This window comes from Rhinopithecus roxellana, chromosome 5 (assembly GCF_007565055.1).
Source record: "Rhinopithecus roxellana isolate Shanxi Qingling chromosome 5, ASM756505v1, whole genome shotgun sequence".
NCBI classification, from domain to species: domain Eukaryota; kingdom Metazoa; phylum Chordata; class Mammalia; order Primates; family Cercopithecidae; genus Rhinopithecus; species Rhinopithecus roxellana.
The window spans coordinates 19,092,957-19,112,811 of NC_044553.1; the positions used below are offsets into that span (position 1 = coordinate 19,092,957).

Here is a 19,855-nt window from a genome sequence, read left to right on the forward strand (position 1 = left end):
GAGGCACAGAGCTTAGTGTGAGAACCTGTGCCTGCCACGTCAATAGAGAAAGGAGAGGCAGGAGCAGGTTGGTTTGGGGGAAAGTGGCCTCCAGAGCTGCACTGTCCAGTTGAGCAGCTGCTGGCCCCTGGAGACGATCCAAACTGTAATTCATTAAAATGAAACCAACTTAAAAGTTCATCTTTCTGTCTCACTGGGCAAATTTTGAGTACTCTGTTGCCGCACATGGCCGGCAGCTCCTGTGTTGGGCAGCACTGGCGGAGAATATTCCCAGCATCCCAGAAGGTTCTCCTGGACAGCACAGCTCCAGAGCATTGCCCATTTCTGCTGTTCATTTTGGCATACTTGATGCCATTTTCTCTATTGGTGCCCCAGCTCCTGGGCTCCTGTGAGAATTTGACCTTGCCTATTGCAGCTGATTCCACATTTAGGAACAAAACTCCTGCAGTTGGTGAAGGGTTACTATTTATTGTTAGCTTTTCTTTTTTAATGGAAGCATTAGAACCCTTCATTTATTAAATTGAACATTGTACTGAGCTCCCACAAAGAGAACTGACTACAAGTGTGTGATTCTGTAGAAGACAAGTCAGGTACAGCCAGACCCACCCCCATCCCCAACCCTGGGCAACTCTGTGTGTAGAGTTCTACCACACATCTAGCATAGGATCTCACTTCTGAGATAACCCAGATTAAGGTCAAAAGTGGTCTTCCTTTGCCCAGACTCTGATCTGTATGCCAGCCCTTGATTTGGCCCAGGCAGACCCATTCATCTGACCACAGTGACATTCTCCTCTCCTGCTCACCCCTTTCCCTTCTCCATCCACCCCAGCCTGAGCCACATCCCTGTCTAGAATGTGAGGTCAGACCCCTATGGCCATGACAGTGAGTCCCTCATGGAAGGATAGACCATACTGAAGCCCCCTTGGGTAACTCCTCCAACCCTGGCTTGCAGCCTAGCATGTGTCCTTCCAGCTGCCAAGGCACAGAAGCCTTACCAAACCTTCAGACAAAAATAAGCACACGTTCGCTTCATCTACCTGGACTGTCATGCTGAGTGATTGCCAGTTGTCACACATTCATTTTAAGGTACACAGCACTTTTTTGTTTTTTGTTTTTTGTTTTTCAAATCCTCACAGCTGGAGTCTTTGAACGTGAGCCTATATCAGTATGGATTCTGTATATTGAAAATCTGCCTGCAGTACTCGTTTGCACATGAATGAGTCACTGGCTGCCTTTCTAGTATAGTTTCATTCAACACAAACCTGTCATCATGGTCTGACATATTGGAATGCACTTAGACAGAGATACAAATGGTTACCCCCAAGCCCATTCACGCAATGATTATTTATGCAGCATGACTGCATTTTAACCAGTAGGTATACAGAAATAAGTTATTGTCCCCACCTCAGGTACAGCTGAGGGAGGAGACCCCTGGGCAAACCGACAGCATTAGCCTATGTGAGCATGAGGTGGAGGCAGCCCAGCAGGCATGTTGTGGGACCCCAAGTTCTGGTGGGGCACCAGACTTAGTCCTCCGAAAGATGAGGGTAGCCCCTAGCACTAAAGGACAAGTAGAAATCAGTTGATAGTGGGGGTAGCAGGAGGACACTTCAGGCTGAAGGGGAAACATATCCTTGTGAGACCCAGCATGGAAATCATAGAAAGACCCCAGGTCAAGAGGCATCTTGGTGACACCAAGCGCAGCTGAGTGGGTGGATTCACCAGGCCTATCAGTTTAGGTAGGAAGGTAACTTTCATTTCTGCTCGCCTCTAAAGAATGAGGGCAGGAGGAATGCCTTATCACCCTTCAGGGTGAATATCAAAGAGAAACTCCACACCAGAAAGATAAAACGGAATCAAATGCTGGATTTTTGCCCAATTTTATGAAGTCCTGACCCCTGCCTGAACTCCTGTGGGTCCTCTTACCAAAGTTCCTGAGCTGAGAATCCAGGGCAGACCCACGCGTGGCAAAGTGTCCAGCCCAGCAGAGCCAAATCTCCCTCTCTGTCATGAGAGGTCCCATTGTGGCGCCAGGGGAAGTGGCGTCCTGAGTGTAGGATGTTTATCACCCTCCAGCCTGTTGCTTCCAAACTTTGAACAAATGAAGTCCTCAGCTACTTATCTATGGAAGGAATCAACTCAACTTGGCTATCATATTGCTTTTCTGATGGATGGGCTTCAAAATGCTCATGCCTTGGGCTGGCTTAAGACAGTTGAGTTATCTGAACCTAGTAATCTGAGTGTTCTTGGTATGATGGTTTCATTTCATTAAATTGCCATTTTAACAATATTATCTTTATTCCACCCTGCTCCTTGGCACTGAAAAGGTGGCTGGTCAGTCTCCAGGTGACCGGCCCATGGGCAGCCAGGACGCGCCTGGACTGAAGTCCTCACTGAGAACCAGCCAAGGATACCTGTGGGCGTTGGCTCTCTTTGCTCTTTGTTCTTGCAGAGAACCTTTTCACATAATCAGTCCTTAAAAGAAAGGGTGGGGTGAGGATCCCTTTTGAATGTGGATAGATCTGTGTGTCACACATTTGTTCAGTAATTTCCTCTAGAACCCCTGCCACATGCCAGGTTCCATGCTCTGTTTTGTTTGGAGTGTGGAATCTCGTGGGGGCGGAACTTCACTGTTATGGGCTCTTAGTACAAAATGAGGCTTCTTTACACTGTGATGAAGAATCATAAAATGTGCACATAAACCAATTACAACATATTTCTTTTTCTCAGTTAAGAATGATCTTTGTACGAAGGTATCCACATGTGTGATGGCAGAGGCTGTTCCCAAGTGTTTCTCATGTAAGATGTTGGATGTTATGTGTCATCCCAGCAGTGACATGCTTGGTGTGGCTCTTGCCTGGCTCATATACCTGAGTGTTTTCTGAATAGAATCGATGGGAATAAGTTGTGTGCGAAGCCATGGATAAACGCAGAGGCCATTAAATGCTTACATAAACTGATGTTGAAGACTGATTACCATAAGAAAAACTATAGGATGAAACAAAATTTAAAGCTATGAAAGATAGAGTCATGGGATCAAGAGCCCAAACAGAAACATACCCTAGCATGCTGGGGGTGAGTTTTCTTTCCCCTCAAGCACACCTGGTGCTCTGGCAGAAAATACCGAGGCATGCCAGAGAATTTAGCCTTAGCTGGCACCTTCCTCCATGGAAAAATTTTCATATTTCAGGACTGGTTTCCCTATGGGCAGAGGGGCATTTGGTAACACGCTTCTGGTCTTCATTTGTCTACACTGGCCTCCCATTGTGAGGGGCAAACTAAGGCACAGTTTAGCCTCATGGGCTTCCCAAACAATGAGTTCTTTTCAGTTAGACCCAGGAACAACCTTTAGGGAGAAACATAAGATAGTAATATTCTTGTGAACAACTTTTGTAACAAGAGAAAACCATAACAAATGCCTCTCCAAACATTTTATGGTCTATTTACAAAACAGAAAAGAACTCTGATTTTGGGGGAAAGAGTCCAGGTACACATAGCCAGGGTTTTACCTCTAGTCCATCATGGTACCTTTTCAGTACAATGGTTTTCTTCCAAAGATGGTTAATGCTCCTGAAAACATGAGGGAAAATGGGAGCCCCAAATCATCTAACAGCAAGTCTACTCGAGAAATTCAGACAAAAATGATTTCACAGGGAAATTGCTCATAGCCTAGTAATAGTAACTCTAGAAGATTTGAGACAGGTTAAAGGTCAGCATCACTTTGAAGTTCCTTCTTACTACTGGTCCTTAGGGCAGAAATGGCATGTTCTCCTGGAACCATGGCAAAGGCATTGGATTTTATCCATGGCTTCCTCATGAAACCAAATCATGTTCCTGTAACTGATTTCTCCTGCTTGGTGGCTGAAGCTAGAATGGGAAATCACTCCAAAGATAAAGCCTTCCTACCTTACCTAAAATGTGAATCTGTCTTGTAAATTCTGAGAGTAAATCCTACCTCATAATTATTCTTCATGCTTGCAGTGTAGTGGTATCTGGCATCCACATCGTGGGGTGTCTGGCCTGAGAGACGCCAAGAAGCTTTGGGACTTGGTGATGGTACTCTTTCCCTTCCTGGTGGCTCTTCACATATGCCTCAAGTGGAAGCTCTGGGTCAGAGCAGGGGTTGGAGGACTGTGAGCTTGAGGCAGTTTCCCTGGTTTGTGGACAGAGGGCCTGCCTTTCAGTTCAGGGACTTTTTCGTTGGTTCATTTTTTTTTTTTTTTTTTTTTTTTTGAGACAGAGTCTCACTCTGTCACCCAGGCTGGAGTGCAGTGGCATGATCTCAGCTCACTGCAACCTCCCCCTCCTGGGTTCAAGCTATTCCCCCCGCTCAACCTCCTGAGTAGCTGAGATTGTAGGCACGTGCCACCATGCCTGGTTAATTTTTTGTATTTTTTAGTAGAGATGGAGTTTCACCATGTTGTTCAGGCTAGTCTTGAACTCCTGACCTCATGGTCCACCCGCCTCAACCTCCCAAAGTGCTGGGATTACAGACGTGAGCCACTGCGCCTGGCTGGGTTCTTTTTATCATGAACAGAGAAACTTGTCCGAACGGTTAGCAGAGTGCATGCATAAGGACTGCCCTGCACTGAGAGGTCACCTGAGGGTGAGCTCACTTGAGTAGCAAGTCCGTCCTGAACTGCTTTTCATCAGCACCTCCACCAGGGGCACATGAGAAAAGACAGAAAACAGATGTCTTTTCACTGTTGCATCTTGTGCCAAAGTTAAGCTTAAAAATAGATGTGGATACCATGCATCAGCTGCAAAGGTACCTTGCTGTGGAATGAGGGAAAGGAACTGATCAGGGCCCAATCAGTTCTGTCGGATTCTGCAGACTGGTGATCCCAATGCCAAGGTTTGTTAGTTGCAAAAGATTCCATACAACAGCAGCTTCTTTCAGGAACAGCTCATCTCCCACAAGCAGATCTTGTTTCTAGGCATGTTTGGTAGTTTGAGTGGAAATTCCTCTGAAAAAGATTCTGATCACTTTGACCCTGAACAACTTTTGTCTCAGTTTTCGACATTTTACTGCCTTACATGTCTGGAATCCAATCACCGTTGAAACTCCCCAGAAGGAATGGATTTCTCTAAGAGAGACTTGCTGTAGAATATTTTGTGCCATAATCCTAAAAGCTGGTTTTCTTGTGGCCAGAATTTTTCAGTAGAGAAGCTTTCCTAGAGCAAAGACAATTTTTAATCAAGAAACCTCGCCCTCACCCTAGAGCCATCGGAGGGGAAGGGACCATGTGCCAGCTGCTCTGGCAAGCCAGCGTCACTATTCCCAAGTCAGATGTGGTTGGAAAGGGTCATACTAGATGACCACACAACTGCCTGGAGATCAGGGCACAACAGTGAGGCACCTGCTGCCCTCAAACTAGACTTTGTGTACATTTGTGAAGTCTCTCCAAACATCCTGCAGGACATTTATTTGTAAACATCCTAGACTAGGTCTATGGCAACCATGCCAAGACATTTGCTGTCAAGGCTGAAGGACACTGCTAAACTTTCTGGCTGAGAAACTTTCTTTCTGGCTGATTGAACATGTGGTTGTTTTCTTGTCTTCCCAAGATCACCTGAAAATGAATGAAAAGTCAGTTTTTGAAAGGTTTAGGGAGAACAAGCGCATCTCAGGTGGAAGTTCATCTGTGGATGGAATGGAATGAATATACTTGGTTTTGCTGCAATAAACAAGCAAACAAAACTAATGTAAAAGTGCTTCCCAGATCTCAGTGGCTTAACACAAAAGTCTGCTTCCAGCCCCTGCTGCTTGCCCACTGTGGGTCGGCAAGAGGCTCTGCATAGTGAGGTCACTCCTGGAACTAGGCTGGCAGAGACTTTATCTGTTCACACGCTGCCACAGTCACCTTGGCCAGGAAAGGGAGTATGGCAAACCAGACCCTGATGTGCTTCAGGCTCCTGCGGGGAAGAGACATACCTCATTTTCACTCACATTTTCTGTTCAAAGTCACATGGTCACATTTTACTGTTCAAAGTCACATGGTCACACACGTTTAAGTGGGTGGTGAAATGTATTACTTCCATATTTCCAGAGAAAAACTTGGAAATATTTGCGGCCAGCACCATAACACAGCGGCCCTAGGAGTTTTACCACAACACAGCACCTCTAGGAAACACCTCTTCGTTCTGGTATTTTGGTTGCCAACACAGCAACAGCTCCCTGCACCCAGCAGAAAGCCAATCCTGAGAGTAAACAAATCCTGTGCATCCCCACAGGAGACCGCCCAGCTGCCTGGGTCTTGAAGGAGAGTCTGCAACATGAATGAGAAAAACCAAGATAAACTGGAAAAAATAAATAAAAAAAAAGAAAAGACCAACGGGAAAAGTAACTCAAATAATAGAGTTCAAATTCTCTAATAACTATTTGTAGAAAGATTTAAGATGATATTGTGGCCACAAAACAAGAACAGAATGCCATGGGAAGGAATAATCAGAAAACAAAAAAACAGATCTCAAAAATTAAAAATATGACTATCAGACCAGCCTGAGCAACATGGCGAAACCCTGCCTCTACAAAAAATACAAAAAAATTAGGCAGACACGGTGGTGTGTGCCTGAAGTCCCAGCTACTCAGGAGGCCGGGGTGGGAGGATTGCATGAGCTGGGGTGCAGGGGCAGAGGTTACAGTTAGCTGAGGTCATGCCACTGCACTCCATCCTGGGTAACAGACTGAGACCCTGTCCCAAATAAAAGAAAAAGACTATCAAAATCATGCAACAAGGCCAGGCACGGTGACTCATGCCTGTAATCCCAGCACTTTGGGAGGCCAAGGCGGGCGGATCATGAGGTCAAGAGATGGAAACCGTCCTGGCTAACATGGTAAAACCGTGTCTGTACTAAAAATGTACAAATTAACCTGGGCGTCATGGCACATGTCTGTAGTCCCAGCTTATTGGGAGGCTGAGGCAGGAGAATTGCTTGAACCCAGGAGGCAAAGATTGCAGTGAGCCGAGATTGCACTGCTGCACTCCAGCCTGGGCAACAGAAGCAAGACTCTTGGTCTCAAAAAAAAAAAAAAAAAAAAAAGCAATAAAAGCGAAAAAACAACAAATGATAGACTGACAGTTTTTGCAACATGTCTAGTAAGTAAAGAGTTTGAGTCCAAAAATAACAAATTATAGTAATATATGTTACACACATTTTTTAAACTACTGCATCTCAACTAAATAAAAGATGGTAGAAAAATGGGCAAAGCTTAAGAACAAGGCCATTAACTGAAAAGGGAAAACAAATGGTCAATAAGTATATAGGACACTGAGCCTCATTGGTTATCAGGGAAATGCAAATTAAACTTATGACAATATCTTTTTACCAAATGGATTAGCAAATACTGAGAAGATTGATCTTGTCAGGTATTTAGAAATCTTTGAATAACCATTTACTCTCATATAGTGTGGATTGGCTTAAATAGTATTTAAACCAAGGTCAACTTAGCAGTGCCTGTGTTTGACTCAGTGATTCTCACACTAGCTGACCTGTTAGGACATTATATTTATGTACAAGAAGACATGTACAAAGCCATTCATAGAAGTATTATTTCTTTTCTAAGCAGCTTTATGAAGATATAATTCACATGCCATATAATTCCCCCATTTAAAGTATGCGATTCAATGAGTTTTAGCACATGCACAAGGTTATGCAGCCATGTATTAGGGTTCTCTAGAGGGACAGAACTAATAGGAGATACACACATACACACATATATATGGGAGTTTATTAAGTAGTGTGTGTGTAATGTGTATATCTGTGCGTGTGTATGTATGTGTGTGTATATATAGGGGAGTTTATTAAGTATTAACTTGATCACAAGGTCCCACAATAGGCTGTCCGCCAGCTAAGGAGCAAGAACCAGTCTGAGTCACAAAACTGAAGAACTTGGGGTCTGATGCTCCAGGGCAGGAAGCATCCAGCATGGGAGAAAGATGTAGGCTGGGAGGCTAGGCCCACCTCTCCTTTTCATGTTTTTCTGCCTGCTTGATATTTGCTGCAGCTGATTAGATTGTGCCCACCAGATTAAGGGTGGATCTGCCTTCCCCAGCCCACTGACTCAAATGTTAATCTCTTTTGGCAACACCCTCACAGACACACCCAGGATCAATACTTTGTATCCTTCAATCCAATCAAGTTGACGCTCAGTATTAACCATCACAAGTCCACCCCTTGTCAACTTGAACCCATCCACATCTTCTGAAATCATACATAATCTTCAAATAAAGACAATAATAAGGTCATAATTACCCCTAACATAATACAGCTATCCTTTATACAGGATAATACAGTTATCCTTTGTACAACCGGAAACACACCCATCCCCAACCCAAATACTATTACATAAAGTTAACAATACTTATATACTTATATGAAGTCAATAAATCTTATGTCACATGACAAAGGAAAAAGGAAATAAAGATATTTTCTTAGTATAAGTGTATACATGCTCAAACATGTTTTTAGCAAAAGAAGGAGGAAATACTCATGACAATTACAGTCTTCGTTTCTGCAGCTGGTCACGTGGTCGTAGCTGGTATCGATAACTACCTTTCTCTACTACCCATTCTGTATTCCCTTTGCCTTCAGCAAGCACCTCAGCAGGTCGTGGGTTTTTTCCTGGTGGAGTGACCCAAACCTTCATTCCTGAGGGGTCTGGGCCATTGTCATCCTGCCTGGATTGGGCTGTTGTAGTTTCCCATTGACCTTAATCACAGAGCATGGTAATACTAAGGGACGCCCTAATGGCTCTCCTGTATTTCATGTGTACTCTTCCTTACCTCCATTGTGGAGTAGTAGACTGATTTCATCTTGATAGTCCAGGTCAGTCACCCCAGCCAACACTGTAACTCCCTTCTTAGCCTGTTGACTTAAAGGTAGGAGGAGCCCAAAGTGTCCAGGTGGGTACCAATCTTCCAGTTTAATTAAATCGTTGTGTCTCCTGGTGACAGCATTCCTCCCTCTGGAACTAAGATCTCTAGGCCAGCAGAATATAATGTCAGGGAAACAGGAAGCAAAAATTTTGCTAGAGGATCACTAGGGGTGATGGTAAGTGGTATCACTTCACTTCCACCCCTTGATTCCTGGACCTGTGAATCCTGGCTATGGGAGAAACAGTACCATATATTGGATGCTGATTCAGAGCATACATGGCCTGCTGGAGAACTTTGCCCCAGCCCTGCAAAGTATTGTCACCTAGTTGGCGTTGTAATTGTGACTTCAAAAGGCCATTCCACCGTTCTTTCTAGCTTCTTCAAGATGATGGAGAACATGGTAAGACCAGTGAATTCTGTGAGCATGAGCCCACTGCCACACTTCTGTAGCTGTAAAGTGAGTGCCTTCGTCAGAGGCAATGCTGTGTGGAATGCTCTGTGGATAAGGCATTCTGTGACTCCACAGATGGTAGTCTTGGCAGAAGCATTTCATGCAGGATAGGCAAACCCATATCTGGAGTAAGTGTCTAGTCCAGTGAGGACAAACCACTGCCCTTTCCATGATAGAAAAGGTCCAATGTAATCAACCTGCTGAATGGTGCCATATCACCACAATCATTCCCAAAAGAAACCCCATGCTCGGTAGCAGTCATTCCCCATCACCCTCTTAAGCCCTAGGCAACCACTCATCTAATGTCTATATGTACAAATTTTTCTATTCTGGATATTTCATGTAAATGGAATCATATAATATGTGGTTCTTTCTGACAGGCTTTTTCCCTTAGCATAGTATTTTCAAGTCATCCATGTTGTCACATATATCAATGCTTCTTTTTATTGCCAAATACTATTCCATTGTTTGGCTATATCATATTTTATAAATACAGTCATTGGTTGATGGGTATTTGGATTGTTTCCACTTTTTTGGCTATTAGGAATAACGCTGATATAAACTTTTGTGTACAGGTTATCATGTGGACATGTTTTCATTTCCCTTGTGTATATACCTGGGAGTGGAATTGGTGAGTGATAATTCTGTGTTTAACTTTTGGAGTAGCTACTAAACTCTTTTCCAAAGTGGCTGCACCACTTTACGTTTCTGCTAGCAATGAATGGGGGCTACCATTTCTCCATGTTCTCTCCAACTTACTATTTTTTGTTAGAGTCATCCTAGTGGGCACAATGTGGTATGTCCTTGTGGTTTGGGTTTGCACTTCCCTAATGACTAATGTATCATTAGCATCTTTTCATTTGCTTGTTGGTCATTCATATATCTTTTTTTGGGGAAATGCCTGTTAAAATCCTTTGCCCATTTTTAGATTGGATTGCCATTTTCTTCTCGAATTGTAAGCTTTCTTTATATATTCTGGATGCAGTTCCTTTATCAGACAAATGATTTGCATGGATTTTCTCACAGGGTATGAGTTGGCTTTTCACTCTCGTGATGGTATCTTTTGAAACACAAGTTTTCAGTTTTGATGTAATGCAGTTAATCAATTTTTTCTTTTTTGCTTGTGCTTTTGCTGCCATGTCTAAGAAACCATTGCCTAATTCAAGGTCATGAAGATTCACTCCTATGTTTTCTTCCAAGAAGTTTCTAGTTTTAGCTCTGATATTTACATCTGTGATCCATTTTTGAGTTAATTTTTTTGTGTGGTCTGAAGTAGGAGTACAACTTCATTCTTTTGCATATGGATATCCAGTTGTCCCAACACTGTTTGTTGAAGACTGTTCTTTCCCCGATGAATATTCTTGGCACCTTTGTTTAAAAAAAAATTGTTTTCTGGACTCCGAATTATATTCCATTGTTAGAAACAACTGTCCTTATGCCATTACCTTGCTGTCTTGATTGGTATAGGTAGCCAGAAAGTTTTGAAATCAGGAAATCTGAGTTCTTCAACTTCTTTTGAAATATTGTTTTGGCTATTCTGGGTCTATTGCATTTTCATCTGATTTTAGGATCAGCTTGTCATTTTTGGCAAAAAAAAAAAAAAAAATGCTGGGATTTTTGATAGGGATTACGTTGAATCGGTAGACCAATTTGTGAAGCAGTCAAATTTTTACAATGTCATCTGATCCAAGAATATAAAATATCTTTCCATTTATTTAGATATTTGTTAATATCTTTCAGCAATGTGTTGTAGTCTTCAACTTACAAACCCTCCAGGTTTTCTTTTTTAATGTATTCCTAAGTGTTTGATTCTTTTTGATGCTACTTAAATTGAATTGCTTTTTAAATTTCATTTTCCAACTGTTCATTCCTAACATCTAGAAATGCAGATGATTTTTTTTTTTTTTTTTTTTTTTTTTCTTTTGTGAGATGGAGTCTCGCTCTGTCGCCCAGGCTGGAGTGCAGTGGCACCATCTCGGCTCACTACAAGCTCCGCCTCCCAGAGCCATTCTCCTGCCTCAGCCTCACTAGTAGCTGGGACTACAGGCACCTGCCACCACACCTGGCTAATTTTTTTGTATTTTTAATAGAGACAGGGTTTCACCGTATTAGCCAGGATGGTCTCGATCTCCTGACCTCGTGATCTGCCTGCCTCAGTCTCCCAAAGTGCTGGGATTACAGGCGTGAGCCACTGCACCCGGCCTGCAGTTGATTTTTATGTATTGACCTTGTATCCTGCAATCTTACTGAACCTGTCATAATAGGTTTTTTAATGGATTCCTTAGGATTTTCTCTATAAAATATTTTAGCATCTGCAAATAGAGATAATTTTACTACTTCTTTCCAATCTGTATGCCTTTTATTTCTTTTCCTTGCATAATTGCCCTAGATAGAACTCCCAGTGCAGTGTTGAATGGGAATAACAGGACATCCTTGTCTTGTTCCTTATCTTAGGGGACAAGCATTTAGTATTTCACCATTAAGTATGCTGTTAGCTGTGGAGTTTTGTAGATGCCCTTTATCAGGTTGAGCATGCTCCTTTCTATTCCTAGTTTGTTAAGTATTTTTATCAGGAAGGAGTGTTGAAATTTTTCAAATGCTTTTCCTGCACCTATTGAGATGATCTTGTGGATTTTGCCCCTTATTAACATGGAGGATTATATTGTTTTTGTTTTGTTTTGTTTTTGAGAGGGAGTCTCACTCTGTTGCCCAGGCTGGAGTGCAGTTGCACAATCCTGGATCACTGCAACCCTCGCCCACCAGGTTCAAGCGATTCTCATACCTCAGCCTCCCAAGTAGCTGGGATTAAAAGTGCACACCACCATGCCTGGTTAATTTTTTTTTTTTTTTTTTTAAGTAGAGACAGGGTTTCACCATGTTGGCCGGGCTGGTTTCAAACTCCTGGCCTCAAGTGATCCGCCTGTCCCAGCCTCCCAAAGTGCTGTGATTACAGGGGTGAGCCACTGTGCCCAGCCTGACTTTTCCATATGTTAAACCAAGCTTGAGTCCTAGCATAAATCATATTTGATCACAGTGTAGAATCCTTTTTACATGTGGCTGGATTGGGCTTGCTAGTATTTTGTGGAGGGGTTTGAGGGGTTTTCCGTGCATATTCATATATGATATAGTGTTGTTTCTTATAGTGAAAATGTTGAAACAACCTAAATGTCCATTAATAGGCGAGTAGTTATATAAACTTCATAGCGATTTAAGCAAAAAAAAAAAAAAAAAAAAAAAAAAAAAAAAAAAAAAAAATTGAAAATGTAATATGATATGTTGAGTTACTCCTAACATAGAAGTGAGACAAATGTAAATATGAAAAGACTATGCTGTTTTTGCTTCTTACAATGAGAAAATATACTCAGGTGTATTTGTATAAGTTCAAAATATATGTTGTTTTTTAAAAGGAAAATGACAATGAACTCACTGATATCAATAAACCTGTGTCCTAACAAATTTTACTGTAAACCAAAGAAATTCCGATTAGCCTACAACACTGTCCTATTTCTTCCTACCACACCTAGTGCAAGCAACCAGTATGATTAGAACTTGTCTTACTTTAAAATGTGAAATAAATTTACCAGCACAGGATCTATACAAGTATCTGGCAATAGGAAAAATATAAAGGGGACAAGGAAAGCAAATGACTTTTTAAAAATCCTGGCAAAATGTTACCAAGGAAAAGATGGAAATTGTGACCCAATGTTACTGCCATGAATTTCAAAAAGTGATCAACAGTCGCCTTGATAATATAGGAACTCATAGGCCAGGCGCGGTGGCTCACGCCTGTAACCCCAGCACTTTGGGAGGCCAGGGCCGGGGGATCACCTGAGGTCAGGAGTTCGAGACCAGCCTGGCCAACATGGTGAAACCCCATCTCTACTAAAAATATAAAACTTAGCTGGGCATGTTGGTGGGCGCCTGTAATCCAAGCTACTAAGGAGGCTGAGGTAGGAGAATTGCTTGAACCCGAAAGGTGGAGGTTGCAGTGAGCTGAGATCACACCACTGTGCTCCAGCCTAGGCGACAAAGCAAAACTCCATCTCCAAAAAAAAAAAGAAAGAAAGAAACTAAGAATTCATAGCCAAGACACAAGACCTCAATGAAGAAACGGTGACGCAATGAAGCAAGAGAGAGAGATGAAACGTAACTTAGCAGAACTGAGGACATACCATAGGAGAGGTCAATGAATCCATCACAAAAACCAGGTCTGCATGGAAGCAGACAGAGAATATCAACACTACGAGAGTGCAGTAAGAAACGTGGAAGACAGGATTGAGAAAAACACCAGGGGAAAATGGAAATAAACAAAAAGTCCCAAGGATAAAAGATCAAATAAGCACTGCAGAAGACAAAGGCGACAAATGGATATACTTTGATATCTGCCCCCAAAAGAAAACCAAGCAAATAGATCAGAAAAAAAAAAAAATATGTACTGATAATAGAGCCTTGTATCCCAGGAAAAGTTGACACAAAACTACGAATAGCCTATTAGTTATTAGATGTTAAAGGTAAGACTCCTTTGAGCATCCCATCTAAATTTTAGAGAACCTAATAATGGGGCAATAACCAGCAGTCCTCAGACTTCTCCATGGTCACATTTTATGGAGCCACTCATACAACAGCCTCAGAGAAAGTAAGTATGACCCCAACATGTTATAGCAGCCAAACTGACATTCAAGGATAAGGACAATGAACAATTATTTTTTGCTATACAGTATTATATTTTAGAAAATATAATTCCCATAAGTCCATCTCAAAGGGAACAATTTTGAGGCAAGCAAGAATTTATTAGAGAAACTGGCAGAAGAATACATAACAAACATCAAATTCCTTTTTAGATTAAAACTAAAACAACTATAGGAATTACCTTAGTAAAAAGTAAATGTTACAAACTAATACAATGTCAAAATCATACAATAAAAGTTGAAATGGGATGTGAGAAAGTAGAATGTACTGTAATTATTCTCATTTCCTTATTTTGTAATATCCAGGGACTAAATTACATCTGATAAGTTACACAGTAGAAGTATAAATATACAGGCCTATGGAAAAACATTAAATAAAACAGAAACAACAACTAGAATTTATTGGTAGGGGACAGGATGAAGAAATCCAACTAAATAGTATACAGCTCCACTGTTTGCTCATTTAATGAACCAAATGGGGGATAGGAAAGTACAAATATGTAAAATAATAGTGAATAGGGAAATAAAGTATAAAGGAAATTAATAAATCATAAGAGATTACATTGCTCGGTTCTGTAAATAAGTTTAAAACCTGTTTGAAATGAATGATTGAAAAAATAATTTCCCAATCGTGACTCTATATAAAATCAACACAGGTAAGTTATAGAAGCATAGAAATACTCCTAATTAAAGCAAGAATAATATTGATACCAAAACCCAATCCAACAAAAAAAGCATAATACCAATTACAGAGCATTCTTAGGAATAATGTCACAAAAGTTCTAAATATTAGCAAACAATTCAGCAGCATATTAAAATAATATGCTATGGCCAAGTAAGGTTTATTCTGAGATATGAAGATGGTTTTATGTTAGAAAATATATTCATATAATTATACTATTAATAGAACAAGGTGTGAGAGCAAGAGGAAACTATGCACTTAGATGCTGAAAAGGCATGCAGTAAAATTCAACCTTTATACCTGACAAAATTCTTAATATGAGAATAACATATATGTCTTTAATATGATTATATTATGCATAAAGTATGTTATATATGAGATATTATATATAACTGTAAGCCCACATTATATTCAACAGCAAAACACTATAAGCATTCTTGTTGTAATCAGAAACAAAACCAGGGTGTACATTCTCTCCAGGAATATTTAACATTTTTCTGGTGGTGCTCACCAATGCATTTAGAAAAGGAGAATAACTATGGCCACACCACCCTGAATGTGTCTGATCTTGTCTGATGTCAGAAGCTAAGCTAAGGTCAGGTCTGGTTAGTACTTGGATGGGAGAGGAATATATATATTTCTACTATAAACATTTCAAAAGAGTAAAACTATTACTGTGGTAGATATTATTGTGATATTATTATTTATCTTGAAAACCTAAGAGAATTAACCTTGAAAATATGACAATTATAAGAGGATTCAGGAAGTTGGGTACAAAATTAATACATAGAAACCAGTTGCATTTTTTTTTGTACAAATTAATAAACAGTTAAAAGATAAAAGGTAGGGAACAATCCAAGGGATTGATCTGATCTAACCTGGGAAGCACAAAGTAATCCAAGCAGGGTAAGTAAAAATAAAAGATAAAATAAGCACTGCAGAAGATGAAAGAGATAAACATATATTCTGATGTTCAAAAGAAAACCAAATAGATCAGAAAAAATTAATGTACTAATAATATAGCTTTGTGTCCCAAGAAACATTGATACAAAACTATGAGTAGTCTAATAGTTCTTAGACGTTAAAGGTAAAATGTGACTGGAGAAATTTGACAACCAGTATTTCCCCATTATCCGTACTTAGAAATGTCTTGGTGAAACTGCAGAACACCAAGGAGTATCGCTGAGACAGATAGGCCACTTAGAAAGGAACGACACTAAGAATGATGACTGCCTTCTCAATATCCTAAGGGAAGCCAGAAGACAGTGGAAAAGTGTATTTCAAGTGTTGAAGGAAAATAACAATCAATTTAGAATCAAATGCCCAAGAACACCGTTTCTCAAAACCAAGAGAATGTCAATGAAGACATTTATAGATAAACAAAGCCAGAGAGTTTACAACAACCAAGAGACCTACACTAAAGGACCTTCACATGGATTTAAGGAAGAAAAAAAGATACCAGAAAAATGGTCTGATATGGGGAAGAAATGGTGAGGAAAAAAAATGATAAATGTTTATGTAAAACTAAGCAAACACCACATGTATGAAATAATTAAAAAAAAAAAAAAAGCTAAGACATGGATCCATGTACCATCTAAGCCATGACAAGTGTGATCACAGTTCAACTCTGAGGTGTTGGTATAGTTTGGGAGAAAAACAGTATAATGATTTCAGTAGATGCACAAAAATATTTTATTAACTTCAATACCTCTTCATGATAAAAACTGTTAGCACACTAAGTATTCAAAAAGAGAATGTCCCCACATATGTTTATTGCAGCACTGTTTACAATAGCAAAGACTTGGAACCAACCCAAATTCCCATCAATGATAGACTGGATAAAGAAAATTTGACACATATGCACCATGGAATACTATGCAGCCATAAAAAAGAGTGAGTTCATGTCCTTTGCAGGGACATGGATGAAGCTGGAAACCATCATTTTCAGCAAACTAACACGGGAACAGAAAACCAAACACCACATGTTCTTACTCATAAGTGGGAGTTGAACAATGAGAATTCATGGACACAGGGAGGGGAACATCACATACTGGGGCCTGTCAGGGGATGGGGTAAAAGGGGAGGGAGAGCATTAGGACAAATACCTAATGCATGCAGAGCTTAAAACCTAGATAATGGGTTGATGGGTGCAGCAAACCACCGTGGCACATGTATACCTATGTAACCTACACGTTCAGCACATGTATCCCAGAACTTAAAGTAAAATTTAAACAAAAAAGAGAATGTCCCTAACCTGATAAATGATTAATGATACCTATCCTATTCTCACAGTAGCAATCTCTTTCGGTTGGAAAACTTTGGAAGCATTCCTATGACATCATGAATTACACAAGGATGCCACAATCTCATTTTACATACAATGTGGTTTTGTAAGTTGCAACCAGAATAGTGAAAAAGAAATTAAAGGCATAAAGACTAGAAAGGAAGAAACAGAACTGTCATATTAGCAGATGTTGAGTTAGCTATGTAGAAACTCAGCCACAATATACAAATTATTATAAATAGTTTTAAAAGTGTAGCTGGCTATAGAATGCCTCATATAGCCTATAGATCAATATACTTTCTACTTGATCCATTTATAATTTTTGAATTTTGTACCTTAGACATACATTACCTAGCAAAACTAATTATTTTGAAGTATAATACTGATCTTTTAAAAGTACATATAATATTCTGTTCATCTAAAATGATATGTGTATGTTTATATGCATTAAGAGATGTTGAAAAGGATGGTCAAAATATTACTTTCTTGGGGTAATTTTCTCATTGTGATGTGGTATAGGTCAATTCTGGTTTTCTGCTGTATGTTGTTTGAACTTTTGTATACTACTTTTATAATAATAAAGCCACTTTATTGTGAGAAAAATGAATGAATAAATAAACCCCTCAAAATAGGTATTTCCATGATCTGCACATAGTTGAACCTAGAAATTTCTAATTTTTTACAGCTCCACTCATGATTCTGGTGATCACATTGGGAATAACACGGCTAGGATTTGTAATCTAAGTTGAGATCCTCATCTAAATTGCCGAAGCAAATGCCTAATACTCTTGTCTAAATCCCAAATAAAAATCAAACCGAGATTATTACCAGCCTGCATTTCAGAGTCTCACCATCATGTCGGGCTCATTTATTGGCAGTCATCCCATTAACCAGGCATCAGCCAGTTGCCAGCTTCTGCCCTGGCAGCTTCAGTCGTGTCTTCACTGCCCACCTGCTGTTCTGGGCCCCCTACTCTTCTTTAAATTATGCAAGGAAATGGACAAAACTATACAAGTGTAATAGCTGCAGAAATGGCCAAAGACGGCAGAAGCAAGAAACAGTGCACCGTGTTTTAAGGCAATACTGTAGTTTTGTCATAGGGCAAATTGCTTGGTTTCTGCTGTCATCCCATGGATATTCAGGGAAGTTCAAAATACAACAAAGAGAAAAAGGCCCTCCAGCAGATGAATGAGACCAGGGCCACTTTTCACTGATGCTCCAGGGAAGTGCCATTCACGTAGAATACCAGGCTGTATTCATTTGCTATGCTTTCCGTAACAAAGTGCCACAAACTAGGTGGCATAAGCAACAGAAACTTTCTGTCTTTTGGTTCTGGAGGTGAGAAATCTGAGATCAGGGTGTCAGCAGGGTTGGATCCTTCAGCAGGTCACAAGGGAGGATTTATTCCATGCCTCTTGCCTAACTTCCGGTGGTTTGCTGGCAGTCTTTGGCATTCCTTGGCTGCTTTGTAGAAGCATCACTTCATCTCTGCCTTTGTGTTCTCGTGACATTCTCCTTGTGTGCATGTCTGTGTCCAAACTTCCCCTTTTCATAAGGACATCAGTAATATTGGATTAGGCCCACCTACTCGTGGATGACCTCATCTTAATATGTCTGCAGTGGTCACATGCTGATGTTCTGGTTGGCGGCGGAGGGGGGGTTGCGGGGTGGGCGGTTAGAACTTCAACATGTGAATTTGGAGGAGGGGTACACCACTCAACCTGAAACATGCAGATCCTGCTCTCTGGAAATAAGGCCGCCGGGATATTTTGGCCTTAGGAGAGCTGCCTCCTTTGGCTCTCTCGATTTCTCAGAGCTGCACCAGCCCTCCATTTCTGAAGCCACTGTCAGGGGCTCGGTAGCTAGATTTTGGCCGGGGCGGCTGTGTGGCCTCTGGTGCAGGGTGGAGGTGTGGTTTACCTCTATGTCATTTGTTGCTACAGGTTATATCGAAGCTGCCATCATTCCCGCTGGAGCTCGGAGGATCCGTGTGGTGGAGGATAAACCTGCCCACAGCTTTCTGGGTAAAACAAAAATGACCTGACTCACCATTTATGTGTTGAGAATCGATTTTGATGATCAGTCTGGTAAATCGGTTCAGTGTCATTCCTCCCGGGTTATGGCTGGTTTCACACCTGTATTGTAATGACAGGAACACCCAGAGGGAACCACACAGCACCGTCATATTTGACTAACATGCAGCCATCCCCAGGGTGGATTAGGGGCGGGAACAGAAAGGAAAACGATGGAAGACAAGCTTGGGACAGGAAGGAAGATCATACAAGAGTGAAGGAAGTTGTGAGGAATTGGGCCGGTTACCAGTTCCCCAAAGTAACCCCATAGAGCTGAGAGCAGATTGAGTCTGGGCAGTGCAGGCCATTGACCAACTTGCAGGAAGCCCCATTGGGCTGCCAGTGGTTCTGGGGACGACTTCTTAGCTGGAAAAAGAACAACAGTCCTAAGTCTAATGGAAACCCAGAAGGACACTAGTTTCACTAAGGTCTGTGGATTCCAGATTCCTAGTGGCCGGCTCCATTGACTTCAAGCACAAACACCTGCATCTTTCCATAGACTTGGGTTCTATTCTGGACTGATTTTCCTAACTATACATGAACAAAGCCATTCTGATAAGTCCCTTCCTAGCCAGAGAAGACCTTCTGAGAGTATCCTTGGCCCAATTCCCAGCCTCCCCATCAACCCCAGCAAAGGTTAGCCCAGAATTTGAGCCCCAGGGTGGTTGGAGTTCTGAGTTGGACACAGAAGTGGAGACAGCAGGGTGCCCAGAGGCTGCCTCTGCTCCTACCTCTCTGGCTTGGAACATGTTGTGGCCCCTGTCCTTTTGCCAGCTTTAATCCCATGTTCCTGTCTTGG

General features: G+C 41.2%; 1 protein-coding gene across 2 annotated transcripts in view; it reads left to right on the forward strand.

Annotated features, from left to right (window-relative positions):
• ADAMTS17 (ADAM metallopeptidase with thrombospondin type 1 motif 17) overlaps nucleotides 1-19,855 on the forward strand; it is a 365,163-nt gene that overhangs the window by 249,617 nt on the left and 95,691 nt on the right. For both annotated transcript variants that reach the window (XM_030931256.1, XM_030931257.1), the window contains one exon: nucleotides 18,928-19,008. In XM_030931256.1, coding sequence (XP_030787116.1) covers nucleotides 18,928-19,008 — 81 coding nt within the window. The remainder of the gene's footprint in view (nucleotides 1-18,927; nucleotides 19,009-19,855) is intronic.